Raw genomic sequence first — 27,522 nt, forward strand, 5'->3', positions numbered from 1 at the left:
ATGTTTTTTCTGCCAGGTATTCACGGAATCCACAAACCATTTCTCTTTCATTTAACTGTAGCCTTAATGACAGATTTCTGATTTCAGTTTCTCCAAATGTCACCTGAGTGTTAGTGTTTTCAGACCAATGATTTTGGTCTAAGATGCGAGCCCATTGAGCTAATTCAACATCCTTGTCAGCAAGGAACCTTTTCTCAACAGACTCTTTTAGTTTCATGTAAAAGGCGTTTGGATCATTAGCTGAATCATTTTTGGAATTTTTATTGTGAAGTGAAACTCCATGAAAACGGAGATTCTGTGCTGAAACTAAAGCAAATTTGTAATAGGGACCACCATTAGTTCTTCTTTCTTCGAATACTTGAATAAGAGCTTTAATTTTTTGATTTGCTCTGTATTGATCAATATTGCGCTCTTGTAGATCCAAACTTAATTCCGATAATTCTTGGAGAGCATCACACATTAATCCTGGATCCATTAAAAACTCTGTAGATGAAATTTTTTTTTAAACCTGCATAAGTGGATTTTTCATTTTTGGTTCTTCTAGGATCAACCATTGCTTCCTCAAAATGTTTCACCAGCGCTTCATAATTTTCCCATACTGCAAAAACTGAATGGAAACTAGATGACACCCAACGTGTATTTAAAATTCGACCAATTTTCAGCAGCTGAATATTAAGCAATTCTGCACATGAAAGTAATTCCCTGTTATTTTTTGGGGAAGCATGATACACGACTTAAAGTTTATCAAAAAATGATTTGAATCTGTTAATACTTGAGATCTCTCTAATAGTATCGCGTACTGATAATTCCAGTCTATGATTAGCATAATGCCCAACTATAGCAGAAGGAAACTTTTCAGTGATTAATTTGAAAACGCCACTTTTGCACCCCTAACATCACTGATGCGCCATCACATGCTACAGAAACTAAATAATTTTTCAAATATTCATTTTTCATCCCATAAGAATGAAGACATTCACGTAAAGCATCAAATAGTCCTTTAGCCGTAACACTTTCAAGCTCCACTAGCCGTAACATTTCATTCCGCTGCCTTTTACACAGCACCGAATGTACACTATCAGTGTCGATTTTTGGCTTAAAGTAGTTGATTCATCAATTATTATCAAAATCTTACTCTTTGACTTTATGACTTCTACAATAATTTTTTTCCTCATTTCGTTACCAAAACGATTGACAATATTATTGCATGCGTTTGTAGAATGAAGAATAATACCCATTTCAGCTACATTAATTTCTTGAAGATCAATTTTCATTTCAAAGTTGTTAAAAGACTGGTTTCCTTTTGTAACTTTATATGCAGTTCAAAAAATGTTTGCTGTTACAATTTTCTCACGCGTTAAAGATTTTAAAATATTGTTTGACAGAGTTTCTTTTTTAGCTTTTTCTACCATCTTTAATGCAGCTTGATGTCCAGCAGATTCTTTGTGATCAAATATTTTCTTACGTAACGAACTTAACTGTTGCTTTCTATCTTCACCATAATAAGAAACTTCATTATTGAACCATTCTTTAGATATTTTCATTCCCATCTTAGCTTCTACGCCAAGTGTTTTCACTTTTTGGCAGGTACTGCAACCGAGCTTTTTTTGTCGAAAACTAAGCCGCTCTTTTTTGGAACAAAACTCTGTTTTTTGCTCTAAAGTCCAGCAACTTGGCCAGCTAAAATTGGTGTAATTGTCTGCAGAAGGTAAATTCGACGTTGTACTTTTGATTTCTTCTGTTTCTTTTGCATTTAACTTGATTTTTTTCTGAACAGGGGACTTCACCGAGAAGAAACTGGTAATTTTTATCATAATTAGTTTTGTTTTATTTTGTTTAATTAATATTTTTATATCACTATTTAAATATATATATATATATATATATATATATTTGTGATAATTTTGAATTTAAAACGCTAATAACTGGAAATTAATTAACGGTATAATAAAAATTACTGTTGCAAATATCGTAAAGTTTGTGTTTTAAAAATAGATCTTTTTTAAGTAGCGTAAAGCATTGTGAGAATAATATTCGAACAAACGTAGGACAGAAACAATAGAATTTCTCAAAAAATTTCTCAAAAAAGCGTACGGTTGTGAGATTAATAATCGAAAAAAACAAACAATTAGGCGTCATAAAAGCGAACGCTATTAAGAAAGAAAGTAAATTAAGTTCTTCTCGAGCAAATTTTGAAACGCAGCGTTATGTTTTCAAATCTGCAAAAAATGTTTAATATTTAAAAATGAACTAATTTCATGATATAATAATACGAGGAAAAAAAGGTTTTTATAAAGCAAAAAAATTATATATATCAAAAAAAAAGGTGCCGGAACGCCGTTCCGGTGCGTTCAAGGAGAAAAAAAGCACTGCATAAATATATATACACATAAATATATATATATACACACATAAATATATATATATACACACATAAATGTATATATATACACATATAAATATATATATATATATATATATATATATATACACATAAATATATTTACGCACATAAATATATATATATACACATAAATATATATATACACATAAATATATATATACACATAAATATATATATACACACATAAATATATATATATATATATATATATATATATATATATATATATATATATATATATATATATATATATATATATATATATATATATATATATATATATATATATATATATATATATATATATATATATATATATATATATATATATATATATATATATATATATATATATATATAGGGGAGAGTTGCTTTATTTGGAACACTTTAGGAACAAATATTTGTTAACCAAAGATGGGTTAACAATGAAAACATTTATGATTTGATTAATACAAACAGACAACCCTACTACACTTTTAACCATAATTTGACTTAATTGATTGCACCGTTATTGAAAATAATTTTGTTTTTGCAAAGCTACCATTTTGTTCCAATCAAGGCAATTGGTTCCCTATATTGGAACACTTTGATTCCTTAATCAGAACAGGTTGTTTTTTAAAAAAGAAACCCAGTAAAATCAATAAAAATTGATTTAAATGATTTTTATCTTTACATTGAAAATTTAAACAGTTCATTCAAAATTTATAATAGGATTAATATTACCCTGACAAACCGAAAGTCTATAAACAAAAAAATGTATTAAAGCATTAACTGTCATGACGTTCTCTTAATTCATTGATTAAAAATCACTAAATAAAGTATTATTTTTAAGGTTTATGATTGTTACGAAGTATTTTTAAATTGCGTTTGAACTATTTCTTCAACCCTTTGATTTTATTACTGATTAAGTAAGGAAAAAGTAATAGTTCCAATCAAGGAAACTTTGACTATTTTGTTATATCACTGCAATATCATGCTTGAAGCAATTTTTAAGATAAGTTTACACTGTTATTTTGCATTTTAAATCCCATCGAATTAAACACAAAAACCGTATAACCTATAGCAGTATGGTTTACCCAGGGCAACCAATATAGCGTGAACACAAAGTTAGGTCACCAAAAAAAAAATGACGCAAAAAAACTTTAAACCAATGGTCCACATGCATTTTTGAGGAATAACTTTCAAAATGTGTCAAAAGTAGAAAATAAGGCGTTTTACTAAAAAAATGTAAAATAAAATCATAATTTTTTTTTCAAAGCTAAATGCAAGTGTTCCAATTAATTATGGCAACTCTCCCCTATATATATGCTCAGATTTTTTATTCCCACTGCCTTTGTATTAAGTACCTGAGAGTACCACTGCATTACTGTATCTCAGTGCAAAGTGGTACAGAATAATATAGCATCATCATGATTTGAAGAATTTTTCTACAATTATTTGCTTCTTGACTGATTGACATGCTAAATGCACAGTTTAAAGTTTGGTTTTTCTTTCAATTTTGTTCTATTTTCTTCTAAAACAAATAACATTTTTTATGCTCCGTATTGTTTTTAGGATCAGGAATTTTAATTCAAGTCACAAACACCCTTAAAAAGATCAGAAAATTTGTTAATTTGTATTTGGGAAAAAAACAAAATAAAATGTGACATCTTTTGAATCATCGCTTCACCATTGGCAAGTTTCTTGTTTTAGCAATTCAATTCAAATGTTGTTTTCTATTGTCAAACAAATAAAGATCGATGGATAGTTTTTACTGCTCGGATTCCTGGCCGATTGCACATCACATAGCTTGTAAATTTGTGGAAGATTTTTTAAACTCAAAGTTTGACTACGTTAAATTCCTCTTCAAAGTTACACAAAGTACACTAGATTCTGCTCCGTTAGATAAAGTTACAAAGTTACCATGTTTAAAAGCTTCGTCTACATATAACCTTTCTGGTCCAATATTACGTAATTTGTTAGATTTTTTTATAAATTGTATCCTCCATTGGCATCCCCTTCCTGCGGAGCTGGCGACAAAGAAAAGCAACATAAGTAACCAATAACTAATTTATTTAGTATTTGTAACGGTACTTTTCTGTGGATTAGAAATGCTGAAAACGTCATTTGGAACTCTGTCACACTATTTACTAGATATTTTTGTTCTCATCAATTTGGTTTTTAAGAAGGTGCCTACGGATTTATTAACTATAAAATAAAAAATGGTTAAATGATTTACTATCACATATTGAAATAATATGACGAAAGTATTAACTATGATCCTATGAAAAACAAAAAAGACTGCAATGTGATGTCTTCATGTTTTTCCACATAACATAGTTTAAAACCTAATAAAATGAATAATATAAAAAACTATTAAGAAATGTATGTATGTATGTATGTATGTATGTATGTATGTATGTATGTATGTATGTATGTATGTATGTATGTATGTATGTATGTATGTATGTATGTATGTATGTATGTATGTATGTATGTATGTATGTATGTATGTATGTATGTATGTATGTATGTATGTATGTATGTATGTATGTATGTATGTATGTATGTATGTATGTATGTATGGAGTACTTCACTCCAACTTAAAGTGGCTGCAATTTTATTTACAAAATTGTAAACAAGGAGTACCATATGACTTAACATGTTCCCCATTTGGATCAATAAGTTGCGGAGTTCCCCAAGGATCAATACTTGGACCTATGCTGTTTTTAATTTATATTAATGATATTTATTTGTCTTCAAAAATACTTAACTATATTATTTTTGCTGATGACACTAATGTTTTCTTTTTTGACTCAAATTTAAAAAATATTTTTTATATTGTAAACTCAGAATTAATATATCTTAATGAGTGGTTTATAGTAAATAAACTTTCATTAAATATTAAAAAAACGAAATATATTTTGTTTGGTAAACCATCTAAATCCGAGAACCTTCCACTCAAATTACCTGAACTAACAATTAACAATATTAAAATAAAAAGAGTTTTTTTAATGAAAATACTCGGAATAATTTTCGATGAACATTTAAATTGGAAAAGCCAAATAAAGCTAGTCGAGAACAAAGTTTCAAAGACTTTGGGGATTATGTACAAGACAAAACATCTTTTGAATAAATTATGTTTAAAAAATGTATACTTTTCATTTATACATAGTCATATTAACTATTGTAATATTGCCTGGGCAAACAATCATTCATCTTTTCTCAAAATTATTTATACAAAACAAAAGCAAGCAAGTCGATTAGTTTTGGGCGCAGATAGATACGAAAGTGCCGAGCCGTTACTCAAGGAAATAAATGCTCTAAACGTATACGAACTGAATATATACCATAACTTGTTATTTATGTTTAAACTTCAAAATAAAACGATTCCAAAATATTTTTTTAAAAGTTTCACTCGAATTAATCATAAATATGAAACAAGACACTCAATGAGTAATTACTACATCACACTAACATCACTCAAAAAATCTGACTTCTCGACTATATGCCGGGGACCACGCTCGTAGAATTCTGTTCTTGACAAAAATATGAAAAAAATGAAATCTATTGATACATTTAAAAGAACTATAAAGAAACACTTACTAAATTTAAACATTATGTACATTCTCTCATTTTTTTAAAAAATTGAAATAATTTTGTATTTTTTATTTTTAATGCACTTTATTTATTTTTAATATTGTATTGAATATGTATACGCATATGTACCGGTTGTAATTTTTTTTTCTTTTTCTTTTAATATTGTATTGAATATGTATACGCATATATACCGATTTGTAATTTTTTATTTGTTATTTTTAATAATTTTTTTCAATTTTATCAATTTTTTTATTTTTTATTATTATTTTTTTTCTTATTTTTTTATTTTATTTCTTTTAATTTCTTTTTTAACTTTTAATTCTTTTTTAACTTTTAAATTTTTATTTTTTTTCAAACTTATTAATTTCACTCTTTTACATAATATTGAAAGATGTAAAATTTTATTGTATTTTTCAGTATTTCACGAAGGGGCTTGATAATAAGTCACTTTGACTTCTACTTGTCAGTCCCCAGTCAGCTTGTAATTATATGTATTTGTTTAAATTTATAGATAACATTGTAAAATGTGTAAAATGACGAAATAAATAATAATATTAATATGTATGTATGTATGTATGTATGTATGTATGTATGTATGTATGTATGTATGTATGTATGTATGTATGTATGTATGTATGTATGTATGTATGTATGTATGTATGTATGTATGTATGTATGTATGTATGTATGTATGTATGTATGTATGTATGTATATATGTATGTGTGTATGTATATATGCATGCATACATGCATACATAAATGTATGAATACATACATACATAGTATTTATGTAGTATACATAGAATGTTATATTATGATTTATCTTTATTAATTTAATGAGTGTATGCACAAAGCGCTAGAAGTAGAAAAAAAAGGTAGCGGGATGTTTTTTTTATGTTTTATACTCACCTTCCCGCTTATTCTAATATTATCGATTTCGTATTTTGTGACGAATAAACAAGGGAATAGAAACCCCTATAGTATCTCTATAGTAAAACCCCTATAGTAAAAAAACAAACGGAGGTCGTTTATATTCTTAAGAGAGTGCCACCGAAAAATAAAGAGTTGAATTTAAAATCAAGCGTCATTTAGTAATCAAAAAACAATGGTATATTTAAACAATAATGTAAAACTTTATTTTTAAATAAGTTTCATTAATGTGCACTAATTTGAAAATTTTTTGAAAAAGTTTGATAAAAATATCTTCCAAAATGATTCACTTTCATTGACAGACTTTAACGCCAAGGCTTCACAATTAACATCGCGATATCAAGTTCCAAACCACTTTATGACATAATCCTTGGGATCAAAATGAATAATCGGTGGACCTACTAATGAAATTAACATTGACACAGTTTTTATTAATAAAGAGTTTTGCAGAGAACAATTTTATTACTTAAGACTATTACAGTTCCATAGTGTAGTGGTAATCACGTTCGCCTAACCCGGTCCCCGGTTCAAGCCCGGGTGGAACTAATTTTGTGCGGCCGTGGCGCAGTGGTAAGAGTGCTTGCTTTATTATAAGCAAGAGATCCAGGTTCGAAAGGAGCTCTGGATCAATTTTCGCGTCACGGTAAGGAAGGAGGCGTGAACTTCCCGGTTAAATGCACTTCCGCGGTGATTTGTGACAAAACCGTTAGGACTTCTTGGGGCACCTCAAAAAAACAAACAAAACAAAAAAAAACAAAAAAAAAAGGAAGATGAGATTATATTTATAGTAGAAAAAGAAGGCTCGTATTTAGTTGTAGAAACAATTGAGGTATTTAAAGCAGTGCTCAGAGGCTGAAGATCATTGTGAGTTTTATAAAAATGTGAATAAACATACACATAAAATTAATAAACTTTATTAATTTTATGTGTGTACACACATTTTCATTATAAAGATGAATAATAATATAACAACATTATTTAATAATACTAAATGGAAGCCAATTATATAAGGATTAATCCATAATAAAAGTATGAGCCTTAATAACCAAAACTATAATAAACATATACTAATAAACTAATAATCGAGGAAACTGAAGGGGAAACGTGGAAAAACAGCGAGGAGAAAGTAAGAAAACTAATAAAAGAAAAACTAAATATAAACGAAGAAATACATATAGAACGCGCGCACAGAACGGGGAAGAAAGAAAACGAAGACGGCAGCATAAGAAGAAGAAGAACTGTTGTAGTTAAATTTCTAGATTATAAAGATCGTGAAAATATACTAGAAAATTACAAAAAGCTAAAACTATGGAACGAAAAGATTTACATCAATGAAGATTTTAGTGAACGAACAACCATCATTCGTAAGCAATTATTTATTAAAGCCAAAGAAATACGTTCGTCAGGTCATTTTGCCAAAGTGGTATATAATAAATTAATCACCAAGTCTTTCAAAAAGACTATCTGATTATCAAAAAAAAAATTAAAATTTCAAGTTTTTATGTATACGAGTATATATGTATGTAATATGTACACATTTATGTGTGCATACATATATACTGATGCATATAAAAACTTTTGAATATTTTCGAAATAAAAAAAACATACAAAATGGATTCAACTTATCAGAATGATTTTGAAAAAGTATCGAATTTATTTCAAACCAATACTTTTAATTTAGACTATGAATCTGATCCAGATATTAATTATTTTAATGAGATTAATGGATCAAAATTCGAATGCTCTTACTTTTATCCAGATAAAATTAAAAGCATATTAAAAAATGATAATCGTGATTATTTTAATATAATCCACCTTAATATCAGAAGTTTAAAAAAGAATTTTGATAGCTTTTTAAATATGATTTGTCAAACGGAATATTTTTTAATGTTATTTGTTTAACCGAAACTTGGTGTACAGAAGAAATTAAAATCAAACTCTAATCTCCATCTTACAGGGTTTAATACAGTGTTTTTAGAGCGTAATATTAATAAGTGTGGAGGAGGAGTTCTTTTTTACATAAAAGAAAACATTGGGTATAATATTAGAAGCGAAATGAGTGTTTCTGATGAAAATATTGAGATTTTAACGGTTGAAATATTAAACAAAAAATTTAAAAATATTTTACTGAGCTGCTGCTATCGGCCACCAACTGGAAGAACTGAGTACCTAAGCAGTTATCTTGTTCATAATATAATAGAAAAAGCAAGTCATGAAAAGAAAAAAAATTATATACTAGGGGATTTCAACCTAGACTGTTTCCAGTACAATGAAAAACAAAACATTACAAAGTTTTATAACCATTTATTTGAAACGGGAACAGTACCTATTATAAATAAACCCACTAGAATTACAGAGTTCTCATCCTCCTTAATTGACAACGTTCTTACCAATGACTGTTTCAATATAACGCTCAAAAAAGGTATTGTAAAAACTGATGTTTCGGATCATTTTCCAATTTTTCTCTGCTTAGGCGCTGACCTCAAAACAAATACGCACGGAAAAGTAACAATAAAAAAACGTATTTATAACAACAATAACCTAAATTTATTTAAACAGCAACTTTTACATCAAGACTGGAGCTATATAAACTTTAATGAGGATATAAACATCATCTATAAATCTTTTTTTAATATATTTTATAAAATCTACGAAGCAAATTTTCCGTTACGAGAAATTATTTTTAACGCCAAAGACATTTCTTGTCCTTGGATAACTAAAGGAATAAAAAAATCCTCAAAAATAAAACAAAAACTCTATGTTAAATATCTTAAAAATAAATCAGACAAACATAAAAATAACTACACAGCTTATAAAAATCTATTTGAAAAACTCCGCAAAAAAGCAAAACAAATTTACTATTCTGACTTGCTTATGAAACACAAACATAATTCAAGGCGGGTTTGGCAAATAATGAAAGAAATTACTGGCAAACATAAAACAAGCACAAATTCGATGCCGAATGCTATAAAAGTAGAAAATAAATTAGTTACCGATTCAAGTGAAATAGCTGGCGAATTTAATAAGTTTTTTTCAACAATAGGAAATAACCTATCAAATAAGATTCCTTATGTAGGCAACAACTCTGTTGACGAATTTATATCGTCACCAAGTTCAACTATAAATTTTTCAAATCTAAGTTATTATGAATTTGAAATAGCATTTAAATCATTAAAAAGGAATAAAGCAATTGGGCCTGATGATATAAATGGAAATATTATAATTGACTCTTTTAATGTGATCAAAGATATCCTCTTCAAAGTCTTTGAAGCATCTATTACTCAAGGATCTTTTCCAGATAGTTTGAAAATAGCAAAAATAATTCCAATCTTTAAAACAGGTGATCATACAAATATAACAAACTATCGTCCTATCTCAGTTCTACCAGTCTTTTCAAAAACATTGGAAAAAAATAATGTATAACAGAATATACACTCATCTTATTGATAATAAACTCCTCTATAAAAATCAATTTGGTTTTCAAAAAAATAATTCTACTGAACACGCTATTCTCCAAGTAACGCGCAGTATTGCCGACTCATTTAAGAATTCTCAATTCACACTAGGCGTATTCATTGACTTGTCAAAGGCTTTTGATACTGTTAATCATCATATTTTAATTAAAAAGCTGGAGAGCTACGGTGTAGTAGATAAAACCCTAAATTGGTTCAAAAGCTACCTAAGTAATCGCAAACAATTTGTTTATAATAAAGAATCCTCATCGCAAATAATAACGAATATAACATGTGGTGTCCCCCAAGGGTCCATACTTGGGCCACTGTTGTTTTTAGTATACATAAATGATCTTTACAAAGCTTCTAACTTAACGACCGTAAATTTTGCGGATGATACGAATTTATTTCAGTCGCACGAAGACATAGATATACTTTTTAGTAAAATGAATTATGAACTAAAAAGAATATCATATTGGTTTAGAAAAAATAAATTATCTTTGAATACAGATAAAACAAAATTTTTACTTTTTTACCCAACCTCTAAAAAAAAGAGAATCCAAAATATCTTGCCTGATTTATTAATTGACAATACAATCATAAAAAGAGAAAAAGTTATAAAATTCTTAGGAGTCATGATAGACGAAAACTTATCTTGGCATCAACAAATTGATAATATTTCCATGAAAGTTGCTAAAAGCATTGGAATTCTATATAAAGCTAGATATATACTAAATAAACAACAACTAACTCAACTATACTATTCATTTATTCATTGCCATGTAAACTATGCTAATATTATATAGGGAAGCGCTCACAAAACCAAACTTAAATCTCTCTATCAGCATCAGAAACACGCAGCTCGCATAATTAATTTTGCAAATCGTTTTTCAAGCTCAACACCACTTCTTATAGAAATGAAAGTTTTAAATATATACGAACTAAATATTTTTAATATTTTATGTTTTATGTTTAAATGTAAAGAAAATGTATCTCCTAGTGTATTTACTAATCTCTATAATTTGAAACCCAAAAACAAATATGAACTTCGTTGTAGTAAAACTATTCAAGAGCCATTTTGCAAAACAAAAAATAACCAGTTTTGTATTTCTTATCGTGGTCCATTTCTCTGGAATAAAATAGTATTACCTAACTTCGATTTTTCTTTCAAGTGGTCTTTTCCTTCCTTTAAAAAGAATTTAAAAAAAATAATATTTTCAACACAAAATATATTCATCTATTTTTAGTATTTCAAGTTTATATGATTTAATACATTATTTTTGTTTACTGTATGAAGAATATAATTTATACAAAATATATTGAATACTTTATATTATAATATTCAATATTGAGAATGTTATATACCCATATTATAAAATATTATGTTAAACTTGCTTAACATCTGAAGAGTATTATAACGCATATGTAATTTTTTAATGTATGACCTTCTTTATATATAGATTGTAAAGGGCTTCATGATAAGATCATGTGATCTTCAAGTCCTACCAGTAATATATTCATTGTAAATTTACCTTGTTCATATTATTCTGGAAAATAAATTACACACACAAAAAAAAAAAAAAAAAAAAAAAAAAAAAATAAATGTTAATATAAAAGTTGCTTGAGCGCTAATAGAAAACTAACTTTAACCATGAAAGTATTAGAGATGGAAGTGCAACGAAATAAAACATCAGAGGTTCCAAATGCCGTCACAAAAACTATGCGTGAAATTCAAAATTTTGACTTTTAAACGACTTTTGAAAAAAATGGCCAAGTGTTTACGCCAAAGCACATACCAAAGCACATATTGGATTCTTAAGATATTGATAATTTAATCAGACTCTTAATGTTTATTTTACTAAAAAATTGCTTGGAAAATAGCTGGAATGTTGTTAAAAAGTTAGTTCTATAAATTAGGTAATGAGGCTGGTTTGTCCAAGTAAAAAGATGATTTTGCTGTTAGCTGTTAGAATAAAAGTACATACCGTCACACGCCTAAAAAACTTACATTTAAGTGTTACCATTTCATAAAAAAAACTTTATTTGTTTTTTCAATGTTAAAAATACCTTTTAACATATATATTAGCTTCATTCACCCCCATTCATCTCCATTCATCAAGCTCAAAGTTTCTCTCAAAACCCAACTTTTATGAACTTTAACGGCACCATTTTATTTTATTTGTCTCGATAAATACGCATTCATTATTGTGTAATATTGCATGATAAATAATAACTTTATTGTTATTAATAATTAATAATATAATATTAATAATATAATATAATATTAATAATAATAATTTACTTTATGTTATTAATAACTATACAGTTCAACGTGCATAGTTATTAATAAATATTTCTTAAATTTATGTATGTTTACAACGTCACGTTGTAAACATACATAAATTTAAGAAATATTTAACATATTATATATATATATATATATATATATATATATATATATATATATATATATATATATATATATATATATATATGTATTCATATATATATGTATATATATATATATATATATATATATATATATATATATATATATATATATATATATATAAATACATATATATATATATATACTTTTAATGTATTTCAAATACATTAAAAATACAATTTATTAATAATTTGTTAATTTGTAAATATACTTAATATTCAAAATTAAAATTACCATCATTATTATTATTATTATTATTATTATTATTAGTGTTATTATTATTATTGTTATTATTTCTGTTATTATTATCATAACATAATTATTATTAATAATATAATAATTTTTTATATAGAATAAATGGAATCACACAAAAAAAAATTGTTTAAAATGTGTAGAACTTGTGGTCAAATAATCAAAAAATGCGTTGGATATGTTGAACCAAAATCAGTTCATTTTTACAAAGAAGAACTTTTAAAACTATATAATATTTTAGTGGATAATGACCAAACTGATATTCATCCAAAATATTTGTGTCGCAGTTGTCATATGAGATGCTTTCATATAAAAAATAAATGCAACAGCCACTGTGATACTAAAGATCCTTTCAAATTTTCTCCACATGCAGATAATTGCATTTTATGTTTTAGTGACAAAAAATCAGTGAAAAAAGAATTGGAAAATGACAAAAAGTTATTAAAAACAACTTTGATTGATATTGGATTTAGTTTTGGTTTTCAATATTATTGTGATGAGTCTTCTTCCCTTCAAATATTTTCTCATCTTTCAGTAACTGCTGATAATTCAGTCCTTAAACAAATAAATGTAGCTCATGATAAAAAATGGGATCTAAAAATAAATGGAAAATGTGTTTCAAAATCTGATTGCAGTCTTCTAAAAAATCTTCCCAAGCTTTTCCTAGTAGAAAGTTTTAATCTAATCTTCAGTCTTATAACTCAATCCAATGTCTGCAACGCAAACTGTGAATAATAAGAGTTAATAAAAAATTACATATCTTCTTTCGGTTCTGAAAAAAACTTTAAAATAGAGACTACCTATATGGAATCAGTTGCCGATTGTACAGTTTTTAGACACAAGTTGTGTCCTATTCTAATTCCATTAACTATATCAAAATGTGAGTTTTGTTAGGAATTAAGAAAATACTTAAATTTAATACAATTTTGTGTAAAAGAAAAGAAGAACAAAAATGCATTGGGTAGCGGAAATACTTCTAGGTTTTCAAATAAGAAAAATGACTGATATACGTCCAAAGAAGAACTGTTGCTCAAAATAAAGATCTTGGAAAATGATAAAAAACAAATAGCAACCAAATCTTTGCACCTCCAGTGTCGAATTAATCAGCTGGTTAAAAAAGAAGGACTAATTGTTGATGGCGAGACACACAAAGTTATGGAAGAATGCTTGATAGAGAAAAATAACAATCCTTTCAGTGAAAATTCCCCCCAATATTTATTGTGGGAACAACAGAAGATTCAGGTCTCACGTAAAGATAAGAGGTCTATAAAATGGCACCCAGTTCTTATTAGATGGTGTTTGAGCATATATCTACAAAGTCCTGAGACATACAATCATTTAAGTCAGTCAGAGTTTATGTACCTTCCATGTAAAAATACTCTTTTAAAATACATAAATTTTACAGATCCAGGATGTGGCTTCAATGCAGATGTTATCTCTCGATTAATTTTGAATGCTGATATTAAAAATTTAAAAGAACATGAAAAAAATGTGTCTTTAGTATTTGACGAGATGAAAATCAAGAGTGGTCTTGTATTCAGTACAACAACTGGTAAAATAGTTGGCCTGACTGAAATGGGTTCATTGAATGATGCTCTTGATGAGTTTAAAAACAAAACTGAAGGGAATAAAAGTGTTAATTGTACAACTTTGGCAAAGTATGTTATTGTGTTCATGGTGAGAGGAATATTTTTATCTCTCTGCTATCCATTTGGACATTTTGCATCTAGTGGATTTAATAGTGATCAAATTTTTAATTGCGCTTGGGAAGTAACACGCATTCTTGAATGTATTGGGTTTAAAGTTCGCTCTATGATAGTAGATGGTGCTTCCCCAAATCGTAAGTTCTTTCAAATTCATCTTGCTGAGAATTACGAAAACGTTAAGGATACTACTGTGGATTGGACATGGAATATTTGGTGTCCAAGTATAGTTTTAATTACTATTTTTCAATGTACAAATGTTGCTTTTAGTTTGAAAAAAATATGTTATTAATTAAAAAACTGAAATATTTTTAAATATCACAACAAGTTTGAATAATATCTTTTAGCTCGCAAACTTTACTTTTTTTGTGATGTTCCTCATTTGATAAAAACTACTAGAAATAATTTGGAAAACTCTCATTGGAACCAACATTCTCTAAATCTAATGGTAAGTTTAATTTGTAGTGCTAACCAGGAGCGGCAGAAGCAGGGGGGGATACCAAGGGCCATGGTCCTTGGCGATGCTCAAGATCATTATAAGGTAGATAATCAGGTAAAGATGCTCAAGATCATTATGGTAATTGTGATAATTGGTATAGTGGCTCGAAAATATGATTTATAAATATAAAATTTATATATAAAAAATTTTTTCAGATTGAAGATCAGTTTATAACGTGGTCTCAAATTATGAATGTCTATGAATGGGATCTGGGCATGTTTCATGATGCTGTTGGTCTACGATTGGGACACAAACTCAGAGATGAGCATATTCATTTAACTCCACAATCTAGAATGCGTGTTAATTTAGCTGCCCAGGTTAGACTGCATATAGCAGATAAATTTTTAAATTAGTACAATATTTTTTAATAGTTAAATTATATATTTATGCTTAAGGTGTTAAGTTAAACTGTTGTTCACATTTTGGAGGAGCAGGGTAAAGCTGAAACAAGATGTCTACAAAAGTTTATAAATTTAATTGATACCTTCTTTGATTGCCTTAATGTTTCATGGCAATTTAATAAAACTAGAAAACCGGCTTTAGATTTATACAAAACACATTTGGATAAAAGATTTGAGGTACAATGTTTCTTAATTAAAGATTTTTTATTTAAATTGTTTACTGTTTTATTCGTACTGTTTTATTCTTCCGGTTTTATTATTTTGTGACTATTTTCTGGCAGTAATAAAAATAGTTTATGTTAATGTTATGCTAATAATTATTATTAATTATTCAGGGTTGCCACTAAAACCGGAAATACCCAGGAAAACCTAAAAAGCTCAGGAATTTTCATATTTTTTTATAAAATTCAGCAAAACTCAGGGAAAATATGTTGTTTTTTTTTAAATTTGAACAATACATTTTTTTTAGAGAAAAGCTTGTTAATACATATAATAAGAAATTTGGAAGGTGTAGCTGTTGTTGTAAAATGTTTAGTTTGTCAAATAAATAAATTGTGTTTAAATAAGGAAAATGACTATATTGTGGATAAACTGGAAATAATATGGAAAGTCACGGAAAAGTCAGGGAATTTAAAAAGCTTAACTCAAGAGAAAAGGTTCTTTGCTCGGAAAACTAGGGGAAAGTTTTTTTAAATTATAGTGGCAACCCTGTTATTATTACTGTTAATGTTATTAACAAATAATCAATATGAATATATTGTTTCTTAAACAGTGGTTGAATAAAACGTTTATTAAATTTTTAAATGAATGGGAACAAGCCAGTCAAAACGTTAAAAATTTATCGATAAAAGAAAAAGCCAAACTTTACTTAAGTAAACAAACCCTAGAAGGGTTCAGAATTACAGGTAAACATTGATTAATATGAACAAAACATAAACTTGTACTTCTATTACTTGATTAATAAAATCAATTTCATTAAATTTTTTAAATAGTGCACTCATTTACTGAACTTGGTTCAGCTCTTTTACAAGAAGAAAGTGCAGAGTACTTACTTTCAGAAAAGTTCAGTCAAGATCCTATAGAGGAATATTTTTCCAAGCAGCGAAGAAGAGGGGGAGGAAACGAAAATCCTTGTTTAGAAGAATTTAATCGTAACTTTCTAGGTTTAAATATTGCCGGTGACAATCTTATTCGAGCCTTAAATGGAAATTATAGAGGAAGATTTCAGGAAGGTCTAAAGATTGATGTTACTGACACAATACATCTGCCAAAGAAAAAGCCGAGAAAATATTGATTTTATTTATTTTAAAATTTGTATATATATTCAATGAATTGTAATTCTTCCTTTTTTAGAAATTTAGTTTTAAATTTCTTTTTAAATATACTTTTTTTTTTCAACTAACTTTTTGAGTTAGTTTGAAAATCCCCTCAAATTTAGGAAGATTCAAACTTTAATAGTAAAAAAATATTTTGCCAACCTCGTTGCCCTCACATTTAAGCTAGAGGTGGTAATTTTGGGAGGGCTTTTTTCCTCTTACTTTCTTTTTTCTCTTTTTTTACTTCTCTTTAAAAAAAAACGTCATAAAAATGAGACCCCCTCCTTTTTTTTCCAAAAAAATCTAATTAAATATTCTATGACAATCGGTTTTTTTCTTATTGATGAGCGTTATGAGGAGCCATCCATGAAGTACGTACGCAGGTATGGGGGGAGGGGGTAACCCAAAAACGTACGAATGCGTATAAGGGGGAAAGAGATGTTGAAGACAGCAAGTACGTACGCGGTTTGACTATTTCTCTTTCTCTATCTCTCCTAAATTTGATTTTTTTTCCTTATAAAGACATTGAATTTCGCGAGTGTAAAAGATATGTTATTTTTATTTGACTTCGGTCACAACTGATTTTTACACTTCTTTATAAATAATTAAGAGAGAAACAGTTTTTTTTGTAAACGTTTTGAAATATTGATGCGTTAGTAAAGGAAGGGAGGAGGTCTTGATTTTGTAATAAATAATGCGTACTTTCGAAAAAGGAGGGGGAGTCGTTAAAAGCATTCAGGTGCGTACAAGGGGGGAGGGGATTCTAAATAAGTGGTTTTACTGCATACGTACTTTATGGATGGCCCCTAAGCTCATAAGACTTTATAAGCAAATTTATAAGACTATTTTTATCCATATTATGACATGAACATTAAACGTGCAAATGAAAGTTATAGCAGACAACATTGATGTTTGACACTATTGCAACACTTTGGAAAAAAAATTCTTTAACGATAACTTCATAAAAGTACAAGTCTACATAGTTTGTAATGTTATTAAAATTAAAAATTCTATAAAATGACGTCATATACTAATAAAACCTCGCCTCCTTTTATACCAAACACCTTCTCCCCACGCAACCTTTATGGATGGCCCAGTAAAGTCTTTTTCATAAACTTTTCAAAAAATTTGATTCTTCGTAATAAATGGCAAGGCGATCTTTTAATAAAAACAGAAAAATGGGAGGTGTATTGATTTTGTTAAAACGTCAGCATACAAGGGTAGGGGGTCCAAAATCAGTGGCTTTTACTGTGTGCATAGTTTATGGATGCCCCCTTAACTTTGGCCAAAAAAAATTGATAATGTATTCTTGTGTAATGCAAAATTGATGGGTACTTAATATCAGGGGCGCCGAGAGCCGTCACGACACCTGAGACAGCAACCCTGATTAGCGCCCCTATTTATCCAAGTTTTTCTATATTATTAGTGTAGGATCTTTTTTTTTTTTAAGGTATCTCATTTTCCTTTGGCACCCCTTGTACAACTACCATCCGGGTCAAACTGTTCTTTTTGCCCCCCCCCCTCCTCTCGGCGGCCCTTCTTAAAAGCATCGAAAAAATGAGGCTAATAATAAATAAATAAATTTTGATCTTTACTTCATTGCTAATAACTCTAAACAAACTATAATTTATAAAAAATATTTAAAATGTTCACTGGTTTAGAGGCGGATCCAGGTTATTTTGGTCTTCGAGTTAAAATCAGCATAACATTTTGAAAAATATTCTAACGAGACATACATATAAACGAACAAAAGTTTTTAATTTAGAACGTTCCTGGAAGTTACCTAACTCAAATACTAAAAAATCTCTTTCTAAACTCTAAAATCTCTTACTAAAAATTCGCTTTTTGACTTTGGCAAGATTTGAATAATTTTAATTATTTTCTTTTTACAAAAAGAGTTTTTCTTAGTCTCGGTTCGCCTTGACTTGAAATGTCACCTTTATTTATATGCTTTACCACGTTAATCCAAGCTGTTAAAAAGGAACGAGCACGCATTGATATCCACTTTTTTAAGATTGTTAACTTTAATAGTTGAGATAAATCTAAATTCTCAAGATTTCGAGTCAGTGATGACCAAGAAACATCTAACTGAGCATTTTTTTGGAAATTTGACATTAATACATCTCTAAGATCCTGCCATTTTTAATTCACTAGTAAGTTCCTATTTAGTATGGATCTTGCAATGTTTTCAACATGGCATATAAACAAATAAAACTCATCATTCACATGCATTAATGCTCCTCGATCTACTCGGTCAATCCACGATCTTGTGCTATTCAATAAAGCATCATTAGAAATGTTGTTTGACAACTGCCAAGAATTTATAACAGAGCAGACAATTAAAGATGATGGTGATTTGTTTCTTTTGTATTTTTTCAGCAAAAAAAAACAATATATCCAGAAACATACATTACTACCTTTTCCTCTCTTAAAGATAATTTTAATTCTAACATTTTCTCATCAGTTACAAAGAGTTCTTTATTTCTCCATAATAAACATTTTTCATACATTTTGTTTAACACAAATACTCTTAACATGTCAATATGGATCTCACTAACTTCAATATTTATTAACTTTAAAATATTATTCCATTCAGTTTTCAAATTAGCTGACAATCTCATTTTATTAACCATTTGACATATATTATTACGAGAACAAGGAGTATTACTTGATGCGTTTGAAATTGCAAACATATCAACAGATAGAAGTCTATTAAAATGTTCAACTAATTTTTCTATTTCATTTTTGTGAAATAGCAGTTTAGAAGCAACCATGACAGAAATATTGCCAGGAGTAACAAAACCTTTTTCTGACATGTTGAAAAATTCATCTTTAAAAGCTTCATTTATCGATTCCCAAAAGTATACCGGGAATTTCTCTAAAAGCTTTATTTGCACATCATCATTGAGAATATCTAAATTTCAAAAAATTTTAAAAAGGAACTATAATTTTATTTTTTCATAACCATATAAATACAAAACACACTTTGGGTATACTACCTTTAGAGCTTGCTTTACCTTCTGAAAATGATTTAGTTGAATGGATTTCACCACATTTAAGGATGTGATTATCATAATACTTTTTGGTATTGCAATGTTTTTTACATTTTTCACATCTCATTAATTCAGAACTTATTTTTTTCATATCAAGCTCTTCGAACTCTGGAAGAAAAAAAAATTTCTCGTCGAAGGATGAGATATCAAAATTTTCTTCATTAATAATTAATTCGGTTTCAAAATCCTCAAGTAAAATACTTATTTCATCACTTTGAAAACATTCAACATCCAAAATAGAAAGAACATCATTTGTTTCACAAGACATTTATTTAATCTATAATTATATACACAAATGAAATTACTTTAAAACTAATTTGTAATGTTTATATAGCTGTAAGCAATACGAGTTTTATATATATATATATATATATATATATATATATATATATATATAAATATATATATATATATATATATATATATATATATATATATATAACTTGTGTATAACTTGTATTGCTTATATATATATATATCTATATATATATATATATATATATATATATATATATATATATATATATATATATATATATATATATATATATATATATATATGTATATATATATATATATATATATATATATATATATATATATATATATATATATATATATATATATATATATATATATATATATATATATATATATATATAGATATATATATAACAATTATTAATTTAATATTCCTTAACATTAAAACATTAGCAAACTCAAACATTAGCCATGTAAATCTGATAGTTTTATAAAGAATTTATTGAAATAATTAAAGTTGAGTTAGCGAGTTTAGTATTTACATCAAAAGCGCCGTTTACGACGACGTAATTCTTTCCGACTTTCTATTGTATAAAGAACAAAAGATTTCACGCATAGTTTTAGACATATCAATAGCGTTGCACTTCCATCTCTAATACTTCCATGCTTTAACAAATAAAACATAAGCAATTTACCGCTTTTTTTAAATAAATATTTCTATGATGTCATACTTATACGTAACATAACGGCTAACATAACGGTAAACATAACGTTAAATATTTCACTTCCGTTATGTAACCGTTATATTAGCGTTATACATTTTATTGTGCATGTTTAAATACTATAGAATATCTAAACATAATTTACAGAGTATGTTTTTTATGTTCTAGTCATTTATTTGTTATATATGTATATAATTTTGTATCTAATATTTTTTGTTTTAGTTGAAATTTACTTTTTCTTTAGGGGCAGCGATTCCAACATTAGACAACTACAGTTATGAAAGCCAATAGCCATTAAAGTTTGTTTTCTATATATAGAAAATTCCTTCCACCGTACATTGAGTATACTCAATGTATGGTTCAAGGAACCTTATTTACTATTACAACTCTGTCAGGTGGTGTTAGGTATTATAAAGCTATACTATTGTTTATATCACACCCTTCTCATAATGCATAAACAATTAGGTAAAAAATTGATCATTTTAGAATGTTCATGTCAGTATCGAAAAAAAGCATGTAAAGATTTGTATCTGAATTAATATGTATTGTTGTAACTTCAAAAAACCACTCACGGAAATTCGTAAATATTTTTGTCCAGCTTTTTGAATTATTACTAATCAAAAATTTACTTTCTTATAAATATCATTTATGTGGATGTTTTGTAAATAAAAAATGGCAGATATTTGTCACGTTAGCCAGTAATAAATTAAGTTTAATGCTGCACCAACGTTGCATCATAGTTAAGCGCTACTTTGGTGGTAATGTATTGTAGCTCTGTTTATTGATACAAAGTTTAATGTTGTTTAATGTTAAACAAATTCAATGCCTTTGTATCAGTTTGATATGAATTCAAATATGTTAGATTAAAACTTTTTTTTAAAGCGCATATTTAGCCAATATTGTGCTAATATGGCTAAAAAATATTGCCCAATATTACTACAATTTTCACATTTGAATACAAGAGCCCAAAATTGTGCTAATTTGTAAACAATATTAACACAATATAGTATACAATATCACTCCTATATTTTTTGTAATTTAAATATATTTCTTTGTTCTACTCCCTTTTATCTGATTGTTTTGAAATTTATCCCCTTCCTAACCAAACGTTTTTTGGCCTTCATACCACCCATCCTCCTGTATTCCAAATTTCATCTCATAAATATTCAGAACCAACTAAAAAAGTTTACTACCCATCCATATTTCATATATGTAGAACAATTGACACTCTGAAAACTTCAAAAAAGTTATCATGCTTTAGCATAATTAGCTTTTATCAACAGCGTTAACCTACACTGAATTGGCGCATCTCTTTTATGATCTTATCTATTTTATTCCAAAAATTGGATGTTTGATAAGCAATACAAATTACATTAAAAATTGTTCAACAAAATGGTTTTTTAAAGAAAAATATTTATTAAATATTTAACCAAATATAGGTTTGATAGAGATTGATAAACAGACAGATCACAATTTGTAGATTTTTGACCTAACCCCAACTTTATTTATTTCAGACTATTTGACTGATAATAGACTTGATTTAACTTCTAAAACCTCCACTGCAAGTAATTAAAACGCTTCGCTAGTTGATTTTTTTTATTGATTTCAGTTTACATTATACTTAAGTACAACTCTTATTTATTTATTTTTATCAAACATAAAAATCAAATGTTTATTTAAATAAAAATTTGTTTAAGATTTAATGGTACCCTTGGCAACAGCCTCTAAGCCTAGCCGTTATTTTTTTTTTATTCCTCAGAAAAATGATTTCTTATTACAGAATACCGCGGACCAACAATTAACTAGAAAGTTAACGGCTCCTTTGTATTAAATATCGCAAATATGGCCAGAGCTGGGATCGAAATTCAAATTTATCTTGTTGAAAACTTTACAAGGAGACAATATACTGATAATTGAAGCAATTCATTTAATTATGCGGACCGTTTACCACATTCAAGATCTATTTTTAATAAAATGAAGGTACTCGATGTATATTCAATGTGTATTCAATTCGAATAACTTCGATGTATACTCGATGTGCATTTAATTCAATGTGTATTCAATATCTGTCATATTTATCTCACAGTTTGTAGATTTTTGACCTTACCCTAACGAAAACACCCGGAAAAATCCTTTTGAGGGATGATAGTACATACCAATAGGAGTTCATAGCAATAAGTCTTAAAATCAGGGATTACCGTCCGTGGGACTTTTTTGCGTTTAAAGTTCTAAATTAGAGTGAAAATTAGTTTTCTTTATTTTCCGAATTTAGTAATCAGTTTTACAAAAAATTTTATAAAACAAAAAATGTTCAACATAAAATTCTAAACAACTCTTATCTTATTCATATTTTCCAAAATTTGATTAGTTTTCCTTGATTAGTTCCAAAATTTGATTAGTTTTCCTTGAAAAAACATTTTTCTATAAGTTCGAATATTCTTCTTCAACTTCATTGGGTTTGGCTCGTTCTCACTTGATTCTTTGACATTTTTGTTCTTTCTTATTACCTTTCCTTTAGTTTTAGAGGAAACTGAAAAAAAAGCTTTGGATTATTCTTTGAAATCATTTTTGATCTGGGTTTTCCCCTAAATTTACGTTTTTTTTTAAGATGCAACTCAGCAATCTGTAGCTATAACTTACCATTGACTTGCTGAGACTAGATTTTTTTGCTATTGTATTCAATGACACAAGAGAGGAGATGCTTGGAATAATCAGGATTCTCTGGATTTCTTTTGTATCTATCCCAGAAGGGCTTGAAATTTGAGTGAAGAGCCTCAGTTGCTTGTTCGCTGAAAAGTCCTAGTTCCATATTCTTTCTCTTGATGAACTGAGAAACATGATGAAAGACAGCATGTACTTTGGAGTAATAGAGACTGGAAGATTAATGTAGCTCTGTTTAAAGCTTTCAATTTTTGCTTCAAAATCAGGATCCAAAGTGGTTCCAAAACAAGATGTAACAACATCTTTGAACAGAGACAAAGTTTGAATAAATCCATCGGCCTGTTTGAAGTGCTTTTGCTCTGCAATTTGCTTTAGGCAATCTAATACTCTCAGCAGCTTAAGGCAATCATTTCCATTAAAATGACCCCCATGGAATGGTTGAATAGAAAGGTACAGTGTGGTTGGCCATTGCTTTGCATCTGGCCAAAGATCGCAGAGGTTTTTGAAGAGATGGTTGACCACACCAAGAAGTAGATGAAGCTCCATAGGTGGGATGGCTTCCAGCACAAGCATGTCATCATGAAAATCAAGCAAGGGCAGATGAACAACATTTTTGAAATCTCTTGACTTGCGAATGTCACCGCCTGATTTCATGATCTCTTCGAATTGCTTCCGAATTTGACCGAAGGTTCTTGGATGGCCATATCTGATGAGGTTTGTGTTCTCTGCCTCACACCAGCAGCAAGGGTGTTTGCTACTATGTGATTGAATTCCACAGAGAATGTTAGCAAGCTTCAAATCACATGAAATAACCAAAGAGTCTAGCAAAGACTTCTCATGGATTTTGATGAGACCAAAAATCTGCTTGACATTCTGGTAAGTTTCAGGTGTGTCTTGAGAGAGAGCAACAAGCATTTGCTGCTTGACACTTGTTGCTTTGGCTGAAAGTGGAGAAGTTAGTTTCATGTTTTTTTGAACAGGACTTTGTGGCTCCAACTCATTCTTTTCCAGTTCAATGTGAGTGAAACTGACCTTCAAAAATGATCCATCTCCATCTATTCCCAGCTTCAAGTTGACTGAATCTCCCAAGTTTCTTGAAACTTGTACGTTGACACTGAGGTCAATGAGACTATGGCAGTGCACAACCTCCCTGGTCTAATTGTCTTCTGACAGGTTCATGCTGCTAATTGTAAAGTGGTCTGCTATGTTTTGTCCTGCCTGAGCAAATTTCAGTTGAAAGTTGGGTTCTACCAACCGTAAGGGACTGATTTGATTCAAAGTGGAGCCAAGCTTTCGCATACCATTATTGGAGAGTCCAGTGTTTTGCTGAATGTGAACCATATCCTGAGTAGAAAGCGGGGTTTTGAACAGCTGTTGTGCTACTGATGCCCCTCTTCGCAGTGGAATGGCTTTGCCTCTAGTTTGTTGAGTTAGACGAATTGTTCCATTAGGAGATGAATCTTTTGAAGCAATAACTGCTGAAGCTACTAGCTCTGCGCCCTTTCCATCAGCTTCAGCAATTTTTTTCAAATTTTCATGGCGAGTCCCCGGTGTGCAGTTGTGAGGGAGTCCACGACCAATTAATGAAAGACATTTGGTGCATCTCTTTTCAACGCTCTGGTTTTCAGGCTTGATTGATTTTTCAGAGGAGTCCTCAAGTTTGTTCAGAGGATGTTGCTCCTTTCCTCTCAGTTTACCTATTTGGCACATCAAACAATCACAAATAAGTGATGAGCGAGTTGAAGGCTTTTTTGAGATGTTCTGAAAGTTGAAAAGTGTTGGAACTTTTTTCATGGAGCCATCCAATTTTCCAAGTTGAAATCTGCAGTTGACACAAATTCCTAATGGAACCCTGTCATCATTGAAGTCTAAATCAGGTTCAATGAATTGAAGAATCTTTTCCTTTGCTGCAACTGTCAGTTCTCTATCACTTTTTTTCATGCACACAACACATACAGATTTTCTGCATTCATCATGTGTTTTTGATGCATTAGGAAATGAGTCAAAAATTAAAGCCTAGTCAAGCTTTTCAAGTGCCATTTCCCAAAACAAAGCGTTGTTTTTCCGTGCGACTAGATGAGTTTGTCAAAAAATTGTTTTTCAGTGTGACACGATGGTTGTAAAAGATGTTTTTTCAGCGTGACATTATGGTAGACAAAATGCCGATTTTTTGTCTCGAATTTTGAAGGTTAAAAACGCGTTTTTGTGAAAATATGAATAAGATAAGAGTTGTTTAGAATTTTATGTAGAACATTTTTTGTTTTATAAAGTTTTTTGTAAAACTAATTATTGAATTCGGAAAATAAAGAAAACTAACTTTCACTCTAATTTAGAACTTTAAACGCAAAAAAGTCCCACGGACGGTAATCCCTGATTTTAAGATTTATTGCTATGAACTCCTATTGGTATGTACTATCATCCCTCAAAAGGATTTTTCCGGGTGTTTTTGTTAGGGTAAGGTCAAAAATCTACAAACTGTGAGATAAATATGACAGATATTGAATACACATTGAATTAAATGCACATCGAGTATACATCGAAGTTATTCGAATTGAATACACATTGAATATACATCGAGTACCTTCATTTTATTAAAAATAGATCTTGAATGTGGTAAACGGTCCGCATAATTAAATGAATTGCTTCAATTATCAGTATATTGTCTCCTTGTAAAGTTTTCAACAAGATAAATTTGAATTTCGATCCCAGCTCTGGCCATATTTGCGATATTTAATACAAAGGAGCCGTTAACTTTCTAGTTAATTGTTGGTCCGCGGTATTCTGTAATAAGAAATCATTTTTCTGAGGAATAAAAAAAAAATAACGGCTAGGCTTAGAGGCTGTTGCCAAGGGTACCATTAAATCTTAAACAAATTTTTATTTAAATAAACATTTGATTTTTATGTTTGATAAAAATAAATAAATAAGAGTTGTACTTAAGTATAATGTAAACTGAAATCAATAAAAAAAATCAACTAGCGAAGCGTTTTAATTACTTGCAGTGGAGGTTTTAGAAGTTAAATCAAGTCTATTATCAGTCAAATATTCTGAAATAAATAAAGATCAATTTATAATTGAAACAAAATGCTTTAAACATCCCCCTGATTGAACTATTGTAAAAGTTTAGTACTAAGGTTTTTAGAAAACTTATTTAAGCTTTACCATTAGATTTTAATTCTTTCTTTAGATTTTGACATCTGTGTTTTTACAACTTTTTTTATAATTTTTTACAATATTTATAAATTTATAAATTCTAAATTTAGAAGCATATTCTATTATAATCACATTTAAAAGTAGGATAGAGGGAAAAAGTCAAATAATGGTTTTGGTTTTACATATAATAAAATACAATATGATACATTTTTATCATGTTCAATAAATAACACAGAATATAAGAATTTAGAATATAACACATTGTCCAATAAAGATAAGAAAATGTATGTATAAAACACTAACAAAACTGCTACATAAAACTAAAAGCTTTTTTCACACATTAATACATTATTATGCATTTTTATCCTGTAAAAAATAACAAAGAATCACAACTATTGGTAATCTTTATAACGTAACCATAAAATATTATGACAAAGTTCATACCCTCACACCTTTTTTACGTGATAGTTATCACGTACAATGCTATTCGTTGTTCACTAGAATAATAGCGCCAGTTAGTAAGTCGTTTTAGCCATTTTTAAATTTTAAAGTCTATTCAAATTTTAGACTAAAAAATTTGAGGTTTAAAATTGAAATTTAAATTAAAAAGTTTATCATTTGCACTCGTTGGTTATACATAATTATTCCTCATTATTTGGAGGAGATGGTTTCAATTATTTTTGAATA

General features: G+C 28.5%; 3 protein-coding genes across 4 annotated transcripts; 2 read left to right on the top strand and 1 right to left on the bottom strand.

Moving 5' to 3' along the window:
- The first annotated feature begins 4,641 nt into the window (after positions 1 to 4,641).
- On the top strand, positions 4,642 to 10,336 carry LOC136082699 (uncharacterized). Its single transcript, XM_065802119.1, has 3 exons — positions 4,642 to 4,650; positions 8,001 to 8,336; positions 8,834 to 10,336. Exons 1-3 carry the CDS (start codon positions 4,642 to 4,644, stop codon positions 10,334 to 10,336), a joined length of 1,848 nt encoding a protein of 615 aa, XP_065658191.1.
- Positions 10,337 to 13,159: 2,823 nt separating this feature from the next.
- On the top strand, positions 13,160 to 17,025 carry LOC136082414 (uncharacterized). 2 transcript variants are annotated; one of them, XM_065801649.1, is made up of 6 exons: positions 13,160 to 14,993; positions 15,117 to 15,217; positions 15,424 to 15,585; positions 15,664 to 15,846; positions 16,442 to 16,574; positions 16,662 to 17,025. In XM_065801649.1, exons 1-4 carry the CDS (start codon positions 14,222 to 14,224, stop codon positions 15,673 to 15,675), a joined length of 1,047 nt encoding a protein of 348 aa, XP_065657721.1. In that variant the 5' UTR covers positions 13,160 to 14,221; the 3' UTR covers positions 15,676 to 15,846; positions 16,442 to 16,574; positions 16,662 to 17,025. The 2 variants fall into 2 exon arrangements, with proteins under 2 accessions (XP_065657721.1, XP_065657720.1); XM_065801648.1 differs by lacking the exons at positions 16,442 to 16,574; positions 16,662 to 17,025 and having other exon boundaries at positions 13,163 to 14,993; positions 15,424 to 15,758.
- Positions 17,026 to 18,579: 1,554 nt separating this feature from the next.
- LOC136082157 (uncharacterized) lies at positions 18,580 to 20,311 on the bottom strand. The gene is made up of 2 exons (XM_065800693.1): positions 19,985 to 20,311; positions 18,580 to 19,899 (listed from the first exon to the last, which is right to left on the bottom strand). Exons 1-2 carry the CDS (start codon positions 20,304 to 20,306, stop codon positions 19,361 to 19,363), a joined length of 861 nt encoding a protein of 286 aa, XP_065656765.1. The 5' UTR covers positions 20,307 to 20,311; the 3' UTR covers positions 18,580 to 19,360.
- Positions 20,312 to 27,522: the final 7,211 nt, after the last annotated feature.

This window comes from Hydra vulgaris, chromosome 07, assembly GCF_038396675.1.
Source record: "Hydra vulgaris chromosome 07, alternate assembly HydraT2T_AEP".
NCBI lineage: Eukaryota > Metazoa > Cnidaria > Hydrozoa > Anthoathecata > Hydridae > Hydra > Hydra vulgaris.